This window comes from Carassius auratus, chromosome 32 (assembly GCF_003368295.1).
Source record: "Carassius auratus strain Wakin chromosome 32, ASM336829v1, whole genome shotgun sequence".
Lineage (NCBI taxonomy): Eukaryota > Metazoa > Chordata > Actinopteri > Cypriniformes > Cyprinidae > Carassius > Carassius auratus.
Genome location: NC_039274.1, coordinates 17,907,360 through 17,930,141, shown reverse-complemented (window position 1 = coordinate 17,930,141; position 22,782 = coordinate 17,907,360). Strand labels below are relative to the sequence as shown.

The following is a 22,782-nucleotide window of genomic DNA, read 5'->3' as shown; positions in this document are numbered from 1 at the left end:
CTGGGCCAAGGCACATTTAAAATGGACTGTAGCAAAGTGGAAAACTGTTCTGTGGTCAGACAAATCAAAATTTGAAGTTCTTTTTGGAAAACTTGGACCCCGTATCATCCTGACTAAAGAGGACAAGAACAACCCAATATGTTATCAGCGCTCAGTTCAGAAGCCTGCATCTCTGATGGTATGAGGTTGCATGAGTGTGTGTGGCATGGGCAGCTTACACATCTGGAAAGGCACCATCAATGCTGAAAGGTATATCCAAGTTCTAGAACAACATATGCTCCCATCCAGACGTCGTCTCTTTCAGGGAAGAGCAACAAGAAGCCTGTATTAGACAAGAATGGGACAACATTCCTATTCCTAAACTTGAGTAACTTGTCTCATCATTCCCCAGACCTTTGCAGACTGTTATAAAAAGAAGAGGGGATGCCACGCAGTGGTAAACGTGGCCTTGTTCCAACTTTTTTGAGATGTGTTGATGCCATGACATTTTAAATCAACTTATTTTTTCCCTAAAATTACACATTTTCTCAGTTTAAACATTTGATATGTCATTTATGTTGTATTCTGAATAAAATATTGGAATTTAAAACTTCCTCATCATGTAGTGTGGTCTTAAGTGCAGTCTTCCTCACTGCCCTCTTCAGTGTCACCCCCACTGTCCTTCAGCTTCCTGCATGGTGGATGATGAAGATGCTGCAGATGCACTTCCCTGTCCTTGGTTTAGCCAACGAATAGCTGTCTCCATCCACAGGTCAACAGCTTGCTTTGGGTCAAATGTCTCTGTGGTCTGCTTCGACAGGTGAATCTGCATCAGGGCTGAGAGACGAGCATGTGACAGACGGGATCTGTACTTGGTTTTTATTATGTTGAGATGTGAGAATCCTCTCTCACAAGCTGCACTGCTTAAAGGCAGTGTAAGGGACAGCTTAACCACCTTGTTGATGTTGGAGTAAGCATCTGGGTGACTTGTATTTACTATTTGGACCAAGTCATACACAGAAGAGGCTCCCAGGTGTTTTCCTGCCTTCTTTAAGCGCATCCATTCTGTCACAGTGGTGTCTTTGTCAAGTTGCAATGTGGCCTCATATTTCTTGAAAATGCTGCAAACTGTTGTGTTTCCGAAACTGTGGAGGTCTTGCATTTCCTGAGGCCATGTTGAAGGATCAAATACTAAGAAATGATCACATGACTTGAGGGAGTCATATCTGATTTCAAACTCTTCAATTAATCCTCTCAGTAAGTTAGTCTTGTCTCTGCCGGCATCAGCATTAGAAACAGTGTGAACTGTCCAATGGCAACCGTAAGGTCATCCTTACATTCTCCAATGGTCAGCTTTTCCTTCTGAAACTTAATGGATGTGGTCTTCAAAATGTTACCAATGTCAAGCATGTTTGACAGAAAGCACTGAAAACGCTCAGTGCAGATATGCTGCAAGTCAATGTTATCACTCGTAGCCAGTTGCATTTTAATGGCTGGCAATAGTCTTGATATTTTTAACAGTTTTTCATGCCTCCATGCAGACCATCTGATATTATGAAACTTACCCAGTTTCATAAAGGAGATCCCATTTTCTTCACACAGCTTCTTCAGTTCAGCAGTCTGCAGCAGCTTGACAACAGAGCGATTTAATGTCTCACACTACGGAACATTGCGATCAGCTGATTTTGCGCAATTCACCAGTGTGTGTGTGCACAAAATGTGTCTCCAACCGCAGCAAGTCACTGGAGTTGTCACTGCTGATGGCGTGGGCGATGCTTTACATGATCCTTGTGCCCCCTTCATGTGAATGATAAGCACCTCCGACATTTACTCCTAGCCGCTTCAGTAACTGAATATCCTCAGAAAAAGAACACATGTGATGTGTGTGTTTAATGGAAGACAAGGAGAAAAACATTAAACAGAGCTTGCCGCTGTTCTTTCATTCAGCTTGTTTCGCCATCTGGAAAGTAGATGACTAGACATTTCTTCTTGGCCAGCATGTTTATTAGCAATGGCTTGCACCACATTCGTGTGCTCCTTGCTCTTTTCATGTTTGTCAAATAAAGGATGGTTGAAATTCTGTGAGCCTTTATAAAACGCACCTGTTTTGTCTGCTAGATGTCGATTTGAGTGGCAAATCTTACACCACATTTCAGTATGCTCATCGTTAGCTTCAAGCCACTGCACATCTTTTTGAGCCAAATCTTTTTTTTCGACTCTGGCTCCAGTTGGCATTTCTTTGTAGCTGGCGAAACGCCAAAGAAGCTGCTTGTCTGTTGCTTTTTGGACATCGCTGACAGTAGTTGACAAGTAACATGTAAGTTGTAAGTCTAGATGAAAAAATCGGTCAGTACGCAAAGGCAAGGAGTAACACAAGTGGCATTACAAATTCCTGATTCCTGAATTCTGGGAATATCAGTTTACAGTTTTTTTACTGTAAATTATACGTTGATTTGTTTTTGTTTATTTCTAAAAATTATACAATTAACCGTATTTTACTGTAAAATTACATGAAATGTCTGGTTAGATCTTTGCCAGTTTTTCCCTGTTTATAATACGGTAACTTACTGTTAACCTTTTAACAGTTTTTCTTATGTAGTGTTTTACAATATTTTACTGTTAAAATGACACTATTTTTTTACAGTGCAGAAGTCTTGTTAGTGTTAGTGTTAGTGTTAGTGTTAGCTGTGGACGCATCAAATGCTGAATATTGATTCAGTGTTATTGTTTGCTGGATATAGAAGTGTCACAAAATGGTCTGAAATCACATAGTCTGTACGGTGGGTTGTATAATTTTAGTGAGTAGTACCCTGTGAAAAAGATACACTTTAGCATGTTAAAAAAAGAGTACTTATTACAGAAATAATATATACTTAAGTGTGAACTAAATGTGCTGTTTTCAGACACTTAACTCCATGTCAATTACAATTAAAGGTCCCGTTCTTCGTGATCCCATGTTTCAAACTTTAGTTAGTGCGTAATGTTGTTGTTAGAGTATAAATAATATCTGTAAAATTCCAAAGCTTAAAGTTCAATGTCATGCGAGATATTTTATTTAACAGAATTCACCTACAAAAAACGACCCGTTTGGACTACAGCCCTCTAGTTCCCGCAGTAATGACGTCACTAAAACAGTTTTTTGACTAACCTCCGTCCACATGAATACACAAAAAAGGGGGCGTGGTCTTGTTGCACTCGCACAGAGAAGAGGAAGTGTTGCGTTTGAAGAGTATGTTTGTCGCCATGTCGTCGAAACGCTGTTATTTTCATTTCGGAGTCCAATCACCTTCGTTTGGCCTTCCCAGGGACGCTTTACTTAGAGATCAATGGTTACAATTTATTTTTAACTCTGTTCCCAATCAGAACTCGTTACATATTTCTGAAGGAGGGACTTCATAGAACAAGGAAGTCATCAGCCCGTTTTTATGACAGTGAAAACAGCGGTATACAGATAAGTGAATTGTGTGAAAAATACTGTTTTTTTTACACGCGAAACCTGAACACATGTTATATTGCACACTGTAAACACAATCAAAACTTCAAGAAAACACGAAAAACGGGACCTTTAAATAAATATGTATTATAGTTTAAATTTATCTGAAATGCAATTAGCTGAACTTAACAGTGCTTTTTAACATTTTTGTTAGTATATTAGATTATTTTCTAGCCGAGATTGTTAAAAATATACTTCTGAGGTCTGAAGTACTCTATATGTGCATTTAAGGACATTTAAGCAGTTTCAGTCAGGTTTACCTTTACATGTAAGTTACATCAGGTTTTGGAGCAAGAAACAGCTCTTAAAAAAAATGATTTTATCATGTTAAGCCTTCATGTACAGGAAATATAGCATACATGTTTGTTTTGTTTTGTTCGTTTTTTTCCTGATAGACCTGTGCTTGAATGTTTTCTATTTCTCTTTCTCACTCTAAGGCAGATTCTCATTCTAGCGTGCTTCATTTTAGACAGCGTTTAACCTTCGCTGACTGTAATTTCCTGTCACAGAACCCTCTGGAATATTCGTGAAGAGCATTTCGAGGGACAGCGCGGTGGAGCAAGACGGCCGAATTCATGTTGGGGATCAGATCATAGCTGTGAGTTATTTCACAAAGAAAGTGTCAGATAAGACTCTTGTTTATGCGTGTTTTGTGTTGCAGTGCTTAAAAAACTCAAAAGGCTTTTTATGCAGAGTGTTTCTGTTATTGTGCATCTGTACATATATGCTATGGGTCTGCAAAAAAACAGTATGAGAAGAGAAATCTAACAAATTAAATATATTGGTAAAGTTATGTTTCAGAAAGTTTTTTTTTTCTCTCTCTCTCTGAATTTCAATTTTGTGTGTGTGTGTGCAGGTAGACGGTTTGAACATCCAGGGTTACACTAACCAGCAGGCTGTGGAGGTCCTGAGACACACGGGTGAGACGGTAAACCTGAAGCTCGTCCGCCGTGGCTTTAACCTGGAGGACGTGTGCCCGTCAATCACACCTGTCGCCATGGAGACCACACCCATCCTCAGCGCATCACGAAACTCAACAATGGAGCGAACGAACACCGAGCACGGTAACAAACTGCAATCTGAATGAAGCTGTCTACATCAGTCGCTCACATCTATTTAAATGAATTTTTAAGTAGCTAATAGTAAAGCTGTGCAATCGGATCGACACCGCAACATGACCTCATGCGATTACTGAACTGCAGAAAACTGCAAATTAATGAAGAAATATATCATCTGCATGAGCCGTGTGTTATAGTGTGAATCTTGCGAAAGTAAATAAAACATGCAAACACTGAGCTCAATGCAAATTAAGTGGTGAAAAAACTTTACTGACTTAATATTTTGTGCATATATATATCGAAAACCTTTGTTTTGCCTCAAAACTATAACTCCTATACTGGTCTCCATATCGATGTTATTAATTAATAACATTAATGCAATATGCTATCTCTAACAGCTTTTTTGCATTATGCATATGGTCTGCTTAACATATATATTGATAAAAAAAGATAATAATAATAAAATGATCTGCGTTACACATTACACGTTCCCTTTTAGGTGGTCTATAGTTATTTTAGTAATATTTATGGTATTGATTTTTATTTTTAGATTTTCACTTTTGATTTGTAATTTAATTTGAGTTTTATGAGTTATGTGCTTCTGTAATATGTATTTGTTTTTTTAATTTCTATTTGGCCTTATTTTATTTTTGTATTATTTCCTTTTTAGTATTTTTAATGCTTAAACTGATTTCTTGCGATGTTTACATTTTATTTTATTTATATATTTTAGCTTTATTTCAGCTAGCGAAAATGATTTTAGTTGTGGTTAACGATAATACGACTGCGTGAAACATCGTATTCAACTGTAACAACTGTATTCTGCACGGTCACATGACCTCATCACATTTCCTCACATGTGATTGGGGTTCAGTTATCAACCTGGAACTAGTTAGAACAGTTATTGCATTGTTTTTTTATGTGATTAACTGTAATAACTTTAGCAGTCTGCTCACATAATGATGCAAAAGAGAGATCTGAAATATCACACGACATCTCTTCCAATTCTACATTGTGGGATGATATGATATTCCTTATAGTGTTGTGTTTTGCACTTTTGAGATAATCCAAGGGCTTTTTAAAAATCTTATCCTGATTAATGCCTAAAGACAGAGTGATTGCTTTTCAACAGATATGTGATATGTGAAGCCAGAGCTGATACCTATTCTTAACACAATAAGAAAGACAGTGAGGAGGTTTGATAGATCCTTTGTGTGTGTGTGTGTGTGTGTGTGTGTGTGTGTGAGTCGGTCCCACAACCACCGCACCACATTTAGAGTCAAAACCCTCACTCATCCTTTCATCACAGTCCCATGAAGTCTGTTATTATATGAAGAGAGACTGATGCCCCTGTGTTTTCATGTCTAGATGAGAGAGTGTTTCTCACTCCAGAGGAAAAGGCCAAACCTCAGTCTGTCACTGCTTCACCCGTCAGAGCTCCAGACAGACGCGCCGGTGAGAGATGTTTGTCACATCAGCGAATCGACTCACAGAGAGCAGTGGGTAATGCTGTCATGTCTCTCTCAGGTCCTGTGGAGGAGCACACACTAATGCAGAAGTGGCAGAACGAGCTCGGCGTCTGCACTGAAGTGATTGTGAGTAACTCTTTTAAATCTATCACACATTAAAACAAAACCAATCCAACTTTTGCTAACTTTTAAAAAGAGTATTTATCACAGAAATAATATACTTTTAAAGAATATACATAAAAGTGCATACAGAATGTAATTTTCAGACGCTTATTTGCATGTTAACTGCAATTAAATGAAAATGTATCATAGTTTAAAATCATATTAAATGCAGTTAGTTGAACTTAAGATTGGACTTAAACAGGACTTAAATAGGGACATCTTTATTTGTAATTTCATAATGCTATTGTCTGTGAAATATAGTTAAAGTATGCTGTTGAATGTACTGACAAGCATGTGTGGTCAACTAAAATATACTTTAATGCATTTGTATTGCAGCTTGTATGGGAAAAAAAAAGTTTATTAAGAAAAATAGTCACTTAAGTGGCCTTTTATTTAATTCATACCATTTTCTCTAGTAGTTCAGTTTTTTAAAATATACTTTTAAGATTTGAAGTACACTGCAAGTGCACATTCAATGCAGTAAGTGCACTTCTTTCACAAGGGTATATTCAGAGTGAATACTTTGTGGGGAGTGAACGGACTGAATTAGTTTGAAGACAGAATTAGTTTCACTTGTTTCACACTTCAGAAAGTGAACAAGGGACTTCTAAAGTCTGTAGTTGTGTGTTAATGTGTGTTCAGGTGGCTCAAGTGGAGAAGTTCAGTGAGAACAGTGGTTTAGGGATCAGTCTGGACGTGTGTGCTGACCGTCACATCCTCCGCTCAGTGCTTCCTGAGGGTCCGGTCGGCCGATCGGGAAAAATCTGTAGTGGAGACGAACTGCTAGAGGTAAAACACATCCGTCTGAAACAACCCACCACCAACATGCATCAAAAATAAAATTAGTATTAGAATTTGTTCCAATTCTGATTGTGTATGTGTCATATTTCTTGAACTAATCCAGTTTGCCCAATCAGATTTACATTTCTAGCAATACGAGAGACATATGAATATACAATTTTGTCATTTTAAAAGTCATGTAAACTTTTGTTTGAAATACATACTGTACTTTTTATCATGTATATTGGACAATTTGATTAGCTGCAAAGCATGTAAATACTCAGCAAGGCTGAATTTATTTGATCAAAAATACAGTAAAAGCAATAATATTGTGAAATATTATTACAATTTAAAAATACTGTTTTCTATGTGAAAATCTTTTAAAATGTAATTTATTTCTGTGATGCGCAGCTGAATTTTCACCATCATTCCTCCAGTCTTCAGTGTCACATGATCTTCAGAAATCATTCTAATGATGATTTACTGCTCAAGAAACTTTTCTGATTATTATCAATGTTGAACCAGTTGTGCTGCACAATATTTTTGTGGAAACTGTGATATTTTATGAAAAAAATTGATTAATGACTTTACAAAATCTTTCTGACCCAAAATTTTAATATGTTTTTTTTTTCAAAGGCAGATTCAGAATTGAATATTTGGTGATGTTCTTCAAATGCATGAACACACACTTATGATGCTTTATGCAATGATGTTTTATGTTTAGTGTTCATATATTTTACGTTTGCATGTGTTTGTTCAGGTGAATGGCATTCCCCTCAGAGGAGAGACTCATAAAGAGGTTGTTGACATTCTGAAAGAACTTCCTGTTTCTGTGACCATGGTCTGCTGTAGACCCGCCCCTTTAATGATTGACAGCCAATCTGACCAACCACAGCCAGAGGATGTGGCCACTGATTCCATTGTTCAGGTACATTAAATCCTACATTAAATATCAGATATGTAATATTTAAGATTAAATATGTAATTATATAATTATTACATAATAATATATATTCAATCGGACATTATTGCAAAACAAACCCTTACTGTAATTGCATTCTTTATTTACTTTGAATGTATCCATGCCAACAGAATTAAAATAGAATAAAAAATGGATAATGTAATAAATCTAATTTTAATATGAATGGCCTATTATCATAAATAGACCTTATGTAGTATTTCTAGAAAAATTAGATGACATTAATAATTAGTGGTTGACTCCTATTTCTCTCAGTGATCTCTATTTCTATTTTTTTTTTCTTTTTTTTTTAGAAATTAAATAATAATAAATTAAATAATATGATAATACAATCTTCATTTATCAATTATAGAATTAAATAATTAAACAATAATAAATTAAATATTAAAATATTTGTAATGAAACAATTATATATTAAATAGTGATACATTTTTGCAAATGTTTGAAAATAAACAAAATGTTTATTTAAATATCTAATGGTGGAAGTACACTTAATTTCCAAAAATGCTCTAATTTAGCCCGTATTCATTATGTAAGTAACGTCTTTCCAGATTTAACAAACAGATTGTCCTACAATTTATTTTAAATGCACTGTTTATTTTAATAATTGTTAATTGAATCAGATATTATTTATTGAATCAAAACCAACTTAATGGTGAACCAAACGGATCCCCTGTCAACCTAAAACTGTTTTATAACCATGCTTTTACAGTAATAAAGTTCATGTTTTTCATTAGTGTGTTCAACAAGCTGAGTGGTTCAGTCAGACTTCTCTTTGTTGGGATTATATCAGATTACAGTGCACCATTATAATCTCTGAACATCTCAAATCGCTCTCAGAGGACAGACCTTCATGCCTAAATGCATGACAGTCTAGCTATCAATAAAAGCTGTACGTTTTGCATCCACCCTGTTAGATATGATAGTTTAAGGTGATGTTTTATGATTATGAACCATTTTTAGGGATTTTATTACAAAGAAAGTTTGTGTTCATCTTGTTTGTGTAGGTACCGGTTGAGTTTGAGGATTTCCTTGTCTCTGGCGAACCAGAAGACAGCCTGAAAAGTCATGTGACTGAAGAGCCCACCGGAACGCCGTTAGCGATGTGGGAAACGGAGATACAGGACATTGAACTAGAGAAAGGAGAGAGCGGACTGGGCTTCAGCATTCTGGATTATCAGGTGAGAGAGTGGGAGGAGCTTCCTAAATTTAGATCATCACATGAGAATGGGAGGGGCTCTTTATTTATTTATGCATGTCTCACACATCAAATACAAAGCAGTAACTCACGAGTTTGAGGTTGAATTGTGTGTCTTTTTTAATGATTGAAAGAACTGGCTTATGAAAGTCATCTTTTTGTGATTCAGACTAAACGTGTTGTGCTGTATGTTTGTTGTTGTGTACAAAAAGAGAGGATAATGCAATATTAATGTGTTATCGGTTTATTGTTTGTATATTATATTGTGGCAGCCATTCTCTTGTGAAAAGGAAGAATTGAATGTGCACTTGTAGTTTGCTTCAAATCTTTAAATTTTATTAAATGGGAATTAGTTGACATGTTATTGCAAATGAACAGGACTAAATCAACATATATTTGCAAAATAATGCAAGTTATTCAACATGCAGTTGCAAATGAATTAACGCAAGTTATTCCATGTGCAGTTGCAAATTAACATGAGAAAGTTGACATGCAGTTGCAAATTAACACAAGTAAATTGACATGTGGTTGCAAACCAATGGGCGTTAGTTGACATGTAGTTGAAAATTAACATTAGTTAATTGATATAGTTGAAAATTAATTGGAGTTAGTTGACATGTAGTTGCAAGTTAATCAAAGTTAGTTAACATGTAGTTGCAAAATAATGGGATTTGGTTGGAATTTAGTTGCAAAATAATCAAAGTTAGTTGACGTAGTTGCAAAATAATGGGAGATAGTTGACATTGCAAATTAATGGGAATTAGTTGACATGTTGTTGCAAAATAACAGGACAAAGTCGACATTTATTTGCAAATGAATACAAGCTATTCAACATGCAGTTGCAAATTTACACAAGTAAGTTGACATGTAGTTGCAAAATAATGTGATTTAATTGACATGTAGTTGCAAATCATTGGGAGTTAGTTAACATCGTTGCAAATTAATGGGACTTAGTTAACATGTAGTTGCAAATTAACGCAAGTTATTCCACATGCAGTTGAAAATTAATGAGTAAGTTGACACGTAGTCACAAACCAATGTGAGTTAGTCAACGTAGTTGCAAGTTAATGAATGTTATTCAACATGTAGTTGCAAAATAATGGGAGTTAGTTGAAATGTAGTTGCAAAATAATGGGAGTTGACGTTGCAAATTAATGGGAGTTAGTTGACGTTACAAATAAATGGAAGTTAGCTGGCATGTAGTTGCAAATAATGTGGGTTTGTCAACATGTAGTTAATTAACATGAGTTAATTAGTTACTTACAGCTACTAGAATATCTAAAGAGGCCTACTAAAATAAAGTGAAATTATGTTAATATTATACTCACTTTGCGTGCGTGTGTGTGTGTGTGTGTGTTCATATGTGTACAGGACCCAATGGACCCCCTCAAGACGGTGATTGTGATTAGATCGTTAGTTCCCGATGGCGTAGCGGAGCGAGACGGACGATTGTTGCCAGGAGACCGTCTCATGTATGTCAACAACATCAACCTGGAGAGTGCCAGTTTGGAGGAAGCAGTGCAGGCTCTGAAGGGAGCGAACATGGGCGCCGTAAGCATCGGTGTGGCCAAACCACTGCCCGTAAGAAATACTATCCTCTACTTTCTAAAGCAGCTTTTTTCTCTGGACGATTTTGTGTTATTGAAACCCGTGGCTGCAGTAACGGGATTCCTTTCACAGGTTCTTTGAATTTTTCATGATGTGGGTCTGTAGTCCTTTAAGGCCTCAGGAAATGAAATCTTCTTGGAGGAGCATGTCTGTATCTTTGTGAAGAGCTCTCAGGGGCTGTAGTTTATCTTAACCTCTTCAACTTTCCAAGGCTGTTATCTCGGCTCCATTATTCTGGGATTGTGTGCACATTTTGGCATCTTTCCTTCTCTTTCTCCTCAGAGGCCTTGAGGTTTGGAGCGTGTGTGGTGGGTTGTCAAGTGCATTGTGGGTCATCTGATCAGGCCTTTTTTTCTGAAGATTTAATCTCACGAGAGGCCCTTAGACTGCCTGAGCGTGCCGAATGCTTTTGTTCTGCTCTCTCAAGTGCGATAGGGTAACATCACCTCTTAATATGGTTCAAATGACTCACTTCCAAGAAGCGGAGTGAAAACGGAGAAAGCATTTTTTCATATTTACCTTTAGACTTCCAATCTTCGATGTGATCATCAATTTTAATGATGTCAAAATCGACCAAAAAAAAGATTCAGCTCGCTAACCAACCTTGCACTACTAACATGCAAAGTGATTTCTAACCAAATCAAATCACATTCAGTCTTATATTGTGATCTTGGGCTGGGTGTTATGATGAAATGAGATTCTGCTGTAGCGCAGTAAATATATATCTGCACGGCATCAGTATGCAGGATTGCTTTGCATTATTGCATAAAGCATCATAATAACAAAGAACAATATGAAAATACAGAGTAGGCATGTCTCAAACAATTCAAGATTTGTATGTTACGTTTATACATTTAAAACTGAATAACGAGTGATTCTAACCAATTTAAATCAATTCATGTGTATTACTTTAAAATTAACAAAGAAATGCAATTAGTGAAATAAATTCACACAAAAAGTTTAACTTCCCCCAATATTTACTGGCACTAGCATTTATTTATTAATTATTTTTTTAATTAATTAATTAATGTATTTATTTTGTGGAACTCAAAAAAAGTAAATAAATTAAAGGATATTTACATAGCTATTTAACTTAAAATGATTGTTCAAAAGAAGTCTTATATCCTCACCAAAGAACCTAATTTATCCTCTTTTTTTATTATTATTATAATACATTTTTCAAAACTATTTTTCCACTATTTTTGTGGAAACTGTGATATGTTTTAATTTCCATGATTCACAGATGAAAATAAAGTTCAAAAGAACAGCATTGCTTCGAAAAAGAAATATTATTGTGACATTATAAATATCTTTACTATCACTTTTGATCGATTTAATGAAAAAAAAGTATTATTTTCCTAAGTATCTAATAATATATCCAGTAATCATGTTGTGCCGCATTTCCACCGAAATTACCCGGAGCATTTTTCCCAGGAACTTTTTTCCCCCCAGAACTGTTGCTTTTTGCGTTTCCACCGCGGTGTAAAGTACCGGGAAGATTAGGCAAATGACTGGTGACGTAGGTCTGCGCGCGTTTCTCAATACAAAGTACCGCTGATAAAAAATAAAAAATAAAGTACGCTGATTTTGGACGTGCATCATCGGTAGTTAATTCAGACTTTGTGCATTCGACTGGGGAGTGTGATGTCCGCAACGATGCAAGTCCGGTAAATCTATAAACAGCAGCGTAACTATATACTATATATATATATTATACTTGATAACTTCAGTCAGCTCGTCTTGGCTACTGCAATTTTCCCTACTGTATATTTACAATAAAACGAAATATGATATCAAATATCACTGCCTCCTTTGGTTTTCATTTAAGCATAATAACAGCTGCAGAAATATACTTAGTTCAGGGATATGTGTATATGCAGCCATTACAATGAAACGAAATATTATATAAATTTGCCTTTTTTGTATTTTCATTTTAACATATAGATAAATTGAATACAGACCAAAGAAAACCTGTTAGATTTACTCCGCAGCTGAATTATATTTTATGTTTAACCACTGAAGACACATCAGAGCCAGCGGCACATATCATAAGGTCTAGCCGAGGTGAGGGTGCTTCTCGGCGGATAGATGATTACTGAGCTCCCGCTGATCGAGTGGAGCTCACCGTCTCAGAGATCGGCGAAACACATTTTTAAATAGGCGCTGTCTTTATAAATAAACAACATATTTGAGTTTTAAACAACTACATTCTCGCCTGAAATACTTTTAAAATTACATTTCATGACACAATAACTGTAATATTTTGAAAATGTTGATCCGAATAAATGGTGGTTGAACTCAACCAATGCTGCGTGAACTCAATCAGCATGTTTAGCGCCAAAGTCCCGCCCCCGAAAGTTCCGGAACTCTGAAAAAGTACCACCTCGCCAGCTGGGGCTTTCTGAGGGGCATTTTTTTACCCGGAACTTTATTTAGTTCCTGGTTCCTGCGGTGGAAACACACCAAGTACCGGACCAAGTCCCTAGTTCCTGGGTAAAGTTCCTGCGGTGGAAACGCGGCTTTATACAGCTACTCGTTCTGGTCATAGCGCCCAAACTTAATGTGATCTGCTCATCATCAGAGAATGAATGGTCACCCTGTCTTCACAGACTGAGGATGAGGATGGCTCTTCCTCCTTCATCTTCTCGGCTCTGCTGCTGACGAAGGGCTGTGATGGTGATGAGGAGGATGAAGCTGTGTTCCGCGCTGAACCTGCAGTGGTCAGTGCTCATAAAACACAACCAAAGCATTCCTGTGCAAAGCATGTTAGTAGTGCAATGTTGTGTAGGAGCAAAAATAAATCAGCGTTGATAGGAGACAGATGCCGAACATTTTACTCCAAGCTTAGCAAGACACGCATGGCATCTTTGAAAAAAGTTAAAAAGTCCATGATGATTTTTTGGAGGTTATCCTAACAAACAATTTGAAGTGCAGCACAAAACAAAACAACGATCATTCTGATGCTATTACCATTCTCATCTACATAACATCTCTTCCAGATCGACTCTAGTGATTTAGACCTGTCTGATGAAAAGGCATTTGATCCTCATTTTCTGGAGGAGGATGAGATGCTGCAGTCGATGATTGCTGAGCACGGCAGCATCTGCAGCGCTGATCTGACCTTTCAGAAGAACACACCGAAGGTACGCACAGTCTTATGTAGGAAACTCACACAGATTTAGTCACCTTTGGGATTGTTTTATCAGTTCTTTGTATCCTGTACATTATGTTTCAAAACTGCCCATGTGAACATAAAATCTAAACTGGGTGTTATTTGGTGAGGCATGATGGTGAGGGAAAACAGAGGAAGTAAGGGAAAAAAACTGATCTTAAAAAAGCCTTACCAGTTTATTTCCTAAATAAACGTCTGATGCATGTCATTTGCTGAACTTCCACATTGACTCGCACAGCTCCAGACCAGCGTGCCACAGGCCAGCCGCTCTCTGTGCTGTAATTTGCGACTATATTGTGTGGAGTCCCATCAATTGTGCGTTTATTTGTGTTTTTATGGCTTCTGCTCTGGGAGGCCTCTGCTCAGATTCATAGGCGAGTGATTCGGTCCCTCTTGAATCATTCTGCATGAACAAACTCAATTACAGCTGTATGAATCATGGCTACATTCAGAAACACGCTCCCCTGTCTCGGCAGAAATTGCTCTCTCCCATTATTGCACTCCTGCAGGTCATTAACGGTGCTGTTCATCAGGAGATCATCTGCATCTGATTTGACTCTTATTGCGGATATAAATCAGCGGTTAAGCTGTGAAAGGGAAATTACGTACGTCTGTCTTACCCGCAGGAGTTTTCCTTGAACATTTTCTTTCATTTATTATCTCTTCATGGACACAAAACTGAAATCACAGCATGTTTTATGTGATTATCAAATCTCCAAGGCTGTGATTTAATTAAATAAATATGTGCACTGCATGTTTTCTTGTGAGTCACAGCACTGTTTTCATTTACTCGTGAGCAGCTCATGATCCGTGTTTTCAGTGTCTCAGATCGACTCGGTTCACTTTAAATACTGCTTAATGAACTCGCATGTTCTGTGAGTTTTGGTCAATTCAAATGTAAATTTAGGAACGCAAAACATACCAGCCATCTTCCTACACATGAGAAGCGCTTATAAACCAGCTGCTTCAAGAGAGAGAAGCTTCGACGGCTTCAGAACTTGATAGTTTAACTTTATAGCCAGCTATTTGAAATTTAAATTGAAAGCTGAATATTTAATAACTATGATGATGATGCTGATGATGATGATGATGATGATGATTATTATTCCTGAAATCATTATGGTGATTCTTATATTGTTTAATATTTTTAGGAATAATAATAATCATCATCATCATAATTATTAAATATTCAGCTTTCAATTTTCTGTAAATTTTTACAATGGCGTTATTTAATATATTGGTATCAAATATTATTATGATGATAATAATAATAGTAGTAATAATATTAATAACAACTATAATCACTTTCTTTTTTCATTTCACAGTGAATTTATTATTATTATTACTATTATTACATATTTTATATTTTACAATGAAATTATACAATTGCAATATTTATCATTTTAATATTTTTAGTAATAATAATAATAACATTTTAAATGTTGTAGGTTCTTCTCCAAATCGTGCTGTCCTTCTCCTGGCATCAAACTGTTGAACTTAGTGAAAGTAAATACAGGGAAAGTCATCAGACCAACTCTGACACTGTGGTGGTGCATTTTTTTTTAGCATCACTCAAATATTATGGCTAATTTCCCATAGTATCAATAATCTGTACCCATAATTCCTGCTTCCTGATTCGGCCCTCACAATCCCGCCTCATCCTGCTGACCTCTTTCATCACTCTGTATCCTTGACTTCAGTCTTTGATATCATTTTAATGAGGATTCTGTTCTTTTCTCCTGTCAGAAGGAGGATTTGCTTCCAGATGAACCCTCAGATGAGGCCCAGCAGCTAAACGCCGTGGCGGGGAGCAGCTTTGAGAGGACCATCACTGTGGTCAAGGGCAACTCCAGTCTAGGTATGAGAACAGTGAGGAAGTGTGTTAATGAAACAGTAGTACACTTTAGCATGCTTTTATAAAGAGTACCGCATTTTTCAGACTATAAGTCGCACCTGAGTATAAGTCGCATCAGTCCAAAAATACGTCATGATGAGGAAAAAAACATATATAAGTTGCACTGGACTATAAGTCGCATTTATTTAGACCCAAGAAGGTTCATGTCAAATTAATTTTGATAAATAAGTCGCACCTGACTATAAGTCTCAGGACCAGCCAAACTATGAAAAAAAGTGTGACTTATAGTCCGGAAAATATGGTACTTACTGTGGATATAATATACTTTAAAAGAATATGCTTAAAGCTGCATTGCATTGCTTTTTCTGGATTACTGAGCAAGTATATAACCAGTCAGTGTTTAAATATTACTATCTCCTTACCTTGGCCCATTTCACAATGTTAAGCTTGTAATAATGTTTTATAAATTTGAGTGGTTTGGGTCATACGCTTTGCATCATTACAAAAGCGAATACGTCTGAATACATAAAGAGGGAGTCCCGGTCAGTAGGCTCTATCACGTGTGTGGATATTTCAGCTGGCGGATCATCTGTAGCTGGAATAATTAAACTGGTTAAACTAAAATTATTTAACTGATGGAAAGTAATCAGGGAGAACAGAAACAGTTGGGGAGTAATCAATTAACTAAACAAGAAAAACCAGGAAGAACAGGAAAACAGATGTCCATAACTGTGACATTACTTCCAAGGCTGGTCCCGAGCCCTAACACCGGGGAGGGGGGTGGGCGCCCTGGAGATTGGTTCAGGGCTGGAACAGGGTGGAGTCAAGGAAGACCTCCAGGGTGAAGCATTGAGCTTGGGGAACCATTGCAGCACAGGGAGCTCGGACGACCATGGGAGAGCAGGTAGTTCGGGTGGCCATGGCGGATCTGGAGACTCTGCGGCCATGGCGGATCAGGGGAGGCAGAGCCCAAGCCCCTGCCTCGGCCTCTACAACTGCCCCCTCCTCCCAAAAAAAAATACTTGGGGAAACTTACGGGGCTGAACTCAGGCCTTGAGCCGACACTGGAGCAATCACTGGGGATGGAGGCGACACTGGAGCGAGCTCTGGGGCTGGAGCTGACACTGGAGCAATCTCTGGGGATGTAGCTGACACAGGAGCAAGCTCTGGGGCTGGAGCCAACACTGGAGCAAGCTCTGGGGCTGGAGCCGACACTGGAGCAAGCTCTGGGGCTGGAGCTGACACTGGAGCGAGCTCTGGGGATGTAGCTGACACAGGAGCAAGCTCTGGGGCTGGAGCCAACACTGGAGCAAGCTCTGGGGCTGGAGCCGACACTGGAGCAATCTCTGGGGCTGGAGCCGACACTGGAGCAAGCTCTGGGGCTGGAGCCGACACTGGAGCAAGCTCTGGGGCAGGAGCCGACACTGGAGCAATCTCTGGGGCTGGAGCCGACACTGGAGCAAGCTCTGGGGCTGGAGCCAACACTGGAGCGAGCTCTGGGGCTGGAGCCAACACTGGAGCGAGCTCTGGGGATGTAGCCGACACTGGAGTGAGCTCTGGGCTGGAACTGACACTGGAGCAATCTCTGGAGCGAGCTCTGGGGCTGGAGCTGACACTGGAGTGAGCTCTGGGGCTGGAGCCGACACTGGAGCGAGCTCTGGGGCTGGAGCCGACACTGGAGCGAGCTCTGGGGCTGGAGCCGACACTGGAGCGAGCTCTGGGGCTGGAGCCGACACTGGAGTGAGCTCTGGGGCTGGAGCCGACACTGGAGTGAGCTCTTGGGCTGGAGCCGACACTGGAGTGAGCTCTGGGGCTGGAGCCAACACTGGAGCGAGCTCTGGGGCTGGAGCTGACACTGGACTTAACTGGGGGTCAGGAGCCCTCCCTGGGTTTAACAGTGAAACCGAAGCCCTTCCTGGGCTGAACAGTGAAACCGGAGCCCTTCCTGGGCTTAACTGGTAGCCAGGAGCCCTCCCTGGGCTAGACAGGGGATCTGGAGCCTTCCTTGGGCTTAACTCAGGATCAGGAGTCCGGCCGTGGGCTTAACTCTGGGTGCTCAGGAGATGAAGAAGGGCTGGACAGAACCAGCGGAGGCTAATGAGACTTAGGAGATGAAGGAAGCTCAGGGAAGTGCCCTAGAGTGGAATCTGGGGAGAGGATGGGTGCCGAGAAACCTGAGGGTAAATCCATATCCATTAGATCTGAGCTGCGGGCTGGCACTGGAGGGTGCTCTGGAGGACGTATGCGAGAAGCAGGTGATTAAATGTATATGGGGCTTGCCATATCCACAACTTGCGAGCTTGCCACAAGAGTCACCGGTGCTCATGTCTTCAGTGCGGCGATAGCTTTGTCAAAGGAATTGTTGAATATTTTTTTTTTTTTTTTTCGTTATTTTTGTTTTCTTCACTTACAAACAGTATTCTCATCACTTCATAACGTTACAGTTGAAACACTGATAGCAGATGGACTATTCTGATGATGCTTTTCATACTTTTCTGGACTTTGACAGTGTAATTTACTTGGCAGTTTATGGGACAGTCACAAGCCTCCCAGTTTTCATCCAAACTATCTTTAATTGCGTTCCGAAAATGAACAAAGCTTTTATGGCTTTGGAACGACATGGGGGTTAATGATTAATGACAAAAGTTTCATTTTGGGGTGAATTATCCCTTTAATTACAGAAAAATGTGTGATTAATTTGTAATTTCATAATTACGTGATTAAAGTGCACTGAATTTACTGATAAGCATTTATTTACTAAAATATACTTAATTTTCATTTCCATTCAAAAATATTAAACCATAATGAATTTAAAGGAACTTTAAAATACAACTTGAATAATTCACTTAGTTATAATAATTAAACATTTTACTTAAGTGTGTTCATAAAAGTGTTTCTCTTTTAAGTCACTTAAGTGGCTTTTTATGTCATTAATATCATATTTTCTGCAACTGTAGTTTTGTGCAATGGTAAATTTGACCTCACTTTAAAACAGGAAAATATGAAGGGAATATTTCTTACTGTATACATGCAGCAAGTGATGTGATGAGAAGTTTTCCCCAGCTGCTGATTTCACTAATGATTAAGATGTGGGTTTGGCCGTGGGATCATACAGCAGCAGTTTGGGCCGCCTCTATCCCAAAGCAGCAATTGAACACAGTCTGCTTTGCCAATATACGCTAATAGGGTATTGAAAATTCAGCTGAGGGAAATCTGGCATTCATTTGAGGCTGCTTTACACCGCTTTAGATCTGGACTCAGTTTTACTGTCACAGGTGTTAATGGGCTCCCATTCTTGATCTAGAAGATTGCAATTAAAGTGCATTTAATTTCCTGGCGGATGATTTTTTACGACATCCATCACTAAGTGCTCCTCATGGAAGACCAAGATGACAGAGTCATCAGAGGTTCATAATTCCTTCTTTAATGTCTGTGTCTGCATTCTACTTTATTTATATTTAGTGATAATTCATTTTTTTTTTGCATGAATTACCTGTAATCATGTTCTTATGCACACAACACAATATAAAGTATGTTAGTAATCAGTGTTTGAAATGTATGGCGTCCGAGAGAGCTCAACATGCTGTGACTTAAGAAAACACATGCAAATTAAAAACACCAGCAAATGAAGAAAACATCTTCATCAGTTTGACAACACAAGTGTTGCAAATCCTTACAACACATGCATATAACAAAACATGATTTTTTTTTACATATACAGTATATAATATATATATATATATATATATATATATATATATATATATATATATATATATATATATATATATATATATATATATATATGAAATTTCAGTGCAAATTTCAACTTGTTCTTCACCTTTAAAAAATAGCCAAGGAAGCTGGCATGGCATAAAAACGGCAGCCATCACGTCCGGTCGTGTGTGTTTCAGGCATGACGGTGTGTGCGCTGAAGGACGGGCCGGGGATGCTGATCCGCAGCATCATTCACGGCGGCTCCATCAGCAGAGATGGGCGTCTCGGGGTCGGGGACCTGATTCTGGCCATCAACGGAGAACCAACGGGAAACCTGACAAACGCTCAGGCGCGAGCCATGCTGCGCAGACACTCTCTGATCGGACCAGACCTGGGGTGAGACACACACACACAGTTCAACTTCTCGGGCACAAATCAGACGCTGTATTATTGAGAGGTGGATAATTATAGACACTCTCAGAAAGGTTTGTGTTTTATTGTTTTATATTATTTATATTAAACAGAAAGAGTGTCATTTGTTTTGTTTTTTCAAAAAGCTATTCATTAAGACTACATTAGTTAACATTTGTTTACTGCATAAACTATCAATGAGCAATACATGCATTACAGTATTTATACATCCTTGTTAACTGTTCAGAGTTTATGTCATCTCAGGTTTATTAAATAATATTAACAGATACAGCTTTGGATTTCAATAATGTCTTAATAATTGTTCAAATTAATTTAAGCTAAGATTAAGAAATGTTTTAGTAGTGTTTTTTCATTTTTAGTCATGTTAACTAATGTAGTTAACCAGTGTTAACAAATGGAAGCTTTTGTAAAACTTCTAATCATTTAATTGAACAACTAACATTATATACTGATTAATAATTAAATAAATCGCATTTATCAATATTTGCTGAGGGAAGTAACCAAATGAATATACATGAAGGACTGTCAGTTCATTAACAACTCTAATGAAATTAATTGCATGGTGTGCTTATTAATTAATCATAAAACAATTATAATATACATAAGTGCTTTTTTGCGGCATCCACTACACTGTTCAAAAGTCTGAGGTCAATTATTTTACAAATAAATGTTGTTCTTTTAGAACTTTCTATTCATTTTTGAATCCTGGAAAATCAAATGTGTCACAGTTTCCACAAGAATATCGTTTCAACATTGATGATAATCAGAAATGTTTCTTGAGCAGTAAATCAGCATATTAGAATGATTTCTGAAGATCATGTGACAATGAAGACTGGAGGAATGATGCTGAAAATAAAGCTGTGCATCAAATTAGTTAATTACATACAGGAATAAATTGAATACAGTGTTTTCAGACTTTAGCCATGTATATGTTTATAAGCAACTGAAAAAAGCACAAAAGTCAGAGCATGCCAAAACTTCTCCAGGCCCCCAAAACCCCCTTAGACATCAGGGAGTTAAATATATATTATATATAGCTAAAAAAATCGTACCGACCCCAGACATTTTCACATAGACCGATATGATTAGGTTGCATCTAGCTTGTCGAACTGGTTACTTTTGGTGGTACTTTTTGTACAGTCAGGGTTTACTATATGGGTGCTGCCAATTTAATAGAGCCATCAACCTCGGCAGAGCTCAGGATTTACATTCACAGTGAAAGGTTAAACAGACATTCATAAAACAAAGCTTATCAGTGTCCAACGGTGACCCAGAAGCCGTCTGGCAGCAGAGAGCTTGTTCTAGCTGCAGTGACTGGCTTTATTTTGCCTCGCGCTGCCAGCGGCGTCTGTGTCCGTAAACTACTCTTCACATTTCCAGATCCACAGGTGCTGCGGGGGAAGAGCTGAGCCCCGTCTCTGTGTGAGTACTGCCTTCATCATGCTGTCTGTCCTCACTCCCTGCTTGTGTTTGTTTTGAGCTGTCGCTCAGAGCTTTATCCAAAAATCTGATTGTTCGGGCCGCCCGCAGCCCTGCTTCCATTCTCTTCTAATCACACACCAGCTCAAAGTCTGGACACAGTTCTGGCATCATTTATTCTCCCTCATTTCATCCCAAACCTGAATGAGTTTCTGTCTTCTGCTGAATCTAAATCTCCATTATTGGGTCATTTCTGTTAAGCAGTACCTTTTTGTGATTATTTTAGTGTTTATTTATTTTATTTCTACTCTGTTAAAATTGTTAAATCATTATTATTAAAATATTAAGCAGCACAGTTGCTTTGAACATTAATCATATACTGGAGTTATGGATGCTGAAAATACAGGAATAAATTATAATTGAAAGTATTTAAAATGTACATTTTAAATATTTATTACATTTTAAAATGTATTTTAAAATGTTGAAATGTATCAGTTAATTATAATTATTTATTTTGAAATATCGTAATAACATTTCAGAGTATTCCTGTTTTTACATTAATAAATAAATAAATATTTACAAACAAATATTTGATGTTGTTGTGTTCCCACTATATATATATATATATATATATATATATATATATATATATATATATATATATATATATATATTTTTTTTTTTTTTTTTTTATTATTCTTTGTTAAAAATTTATTGAAGTGATATTACAAAAGACAAACAGGTTGAAATGTAATTTGTAGTTAATTCATTTGTGAAAAAAGTATGCTTTGAAGAAACGTGTTTTCTTAAAATAATTTTAACTAGATAAATTAAAAATTAACTTGCTAAATTGATAGTTTTTAATTTCAGAAGTGAGTGCACATGGCAAAAAAGGTTAAAATTTATGCACAACAAAGTAGTGAATGATTTCAAATTCGCCCCATGATTACTTAAAGCTAAGTGTATGAGGTCTACACCAAAGAATCTCAAATTAAGTTAGGATAGGAGAGTGCTTCGGTTTTAATTGTGCTATTTTAACCAATACTGTAAGGCAAATTTGAATTGTACTGCATAGTAGGTTTGACCCGACTAATGCCTAACACTCACGTTCCAGTCAAACTCAATCATGCTGCGCTTCCTCATCAAGCAGTGTTTGAGCAGGATGCTGTTTCCTTGGTAACATGCATTCGTGTTCTCAAGAGACTGTCGTTCGTCGTTAACATTCCAGACCATCGTTTCTTTCTAACATGGTGTGTTTTGTGTTGTTCATCTTTGACTAACATCTCTCTCTCTCACGTCAATGATTTGATTTCCAGCCATCGATTGTTGTTCATTTATGAAGCGTTTTCTCTGAACGTGTGGTTAATGAATATTTGATTCACATCGATGTGCCGTGACTCCTAATGTCTTGATATCGCCGCCTGTATGCATGAATTGTTCAAAACAAGGTTTGATTTTTCT

The 22,782-nt window shown here is 37.7% G+C and overlaps 1 protein-coding gene across 6 annotated transcripts in view; it reads left to right on the top strand.

The window, feature by feature from the left end:
* Window positions 1-22,782, top strand: part of mpdz (multiple PDZ domain crumbs cell polarity complex component) — a 65,709-nt gene that overhangs the window by 20,253 nt on the left and 22,674 nt on the right. For 5 of the 6 annotated variants that reach the window (XM_026215743.1, XM_026215742.1, XM_026215740.1 and 2 more), the window contains exons 10-22: window positions 3,982-4,070; window positions 4,329-4,536; window positions 5,899-5,985; window positions 6,058-6,125; window positions 6,804-6,950; window positions 7,702-7,869; window positions 8,928-9,101; window positions 10,490-10,699; window positions 13,336-13,446; window positions 13,726-13,869; window positions 15,645-15,756; window positions 19,668-19,866; window positions 21,283-21,324. In XM_026215743.1, coding sequence (XP_026071528.1) covers window positions 3,982-4,070; window positions 4,329-4,536; window positions 5,899-5,985; window positions 6,058-6,125; window positions 6,804-6,950; window positions 7,702-7,869; window positions 8,928-9,101; window positions 10,490-10,699; window positions 13,336-13,446; window positions 13,726-13,869; window positions 15,645-15,756; window positions 19,668-19,866; window positions 21,283-21,324 — 1,759 coding nt within the window. The remainder of the gene's footprint in view (window positions 1-3,981; window positions 4,071-4,328; window positions 4,537-5,898; window positions 5,986-6,057; window positions 6,126-6,803; window positions 6,951-7,701; window positions 7,870-8,927; window positions 9,102-10,489; window positions 10,700-13,335; window positions 13,447-13,725; window positions 13,870-15,644; window positions 15,757-19,667; window positions 19,867-21,282; window positions 21,325-22,782) is intronic. The other variant, XM_026215741.1, reaches the window with a different exon arrangement.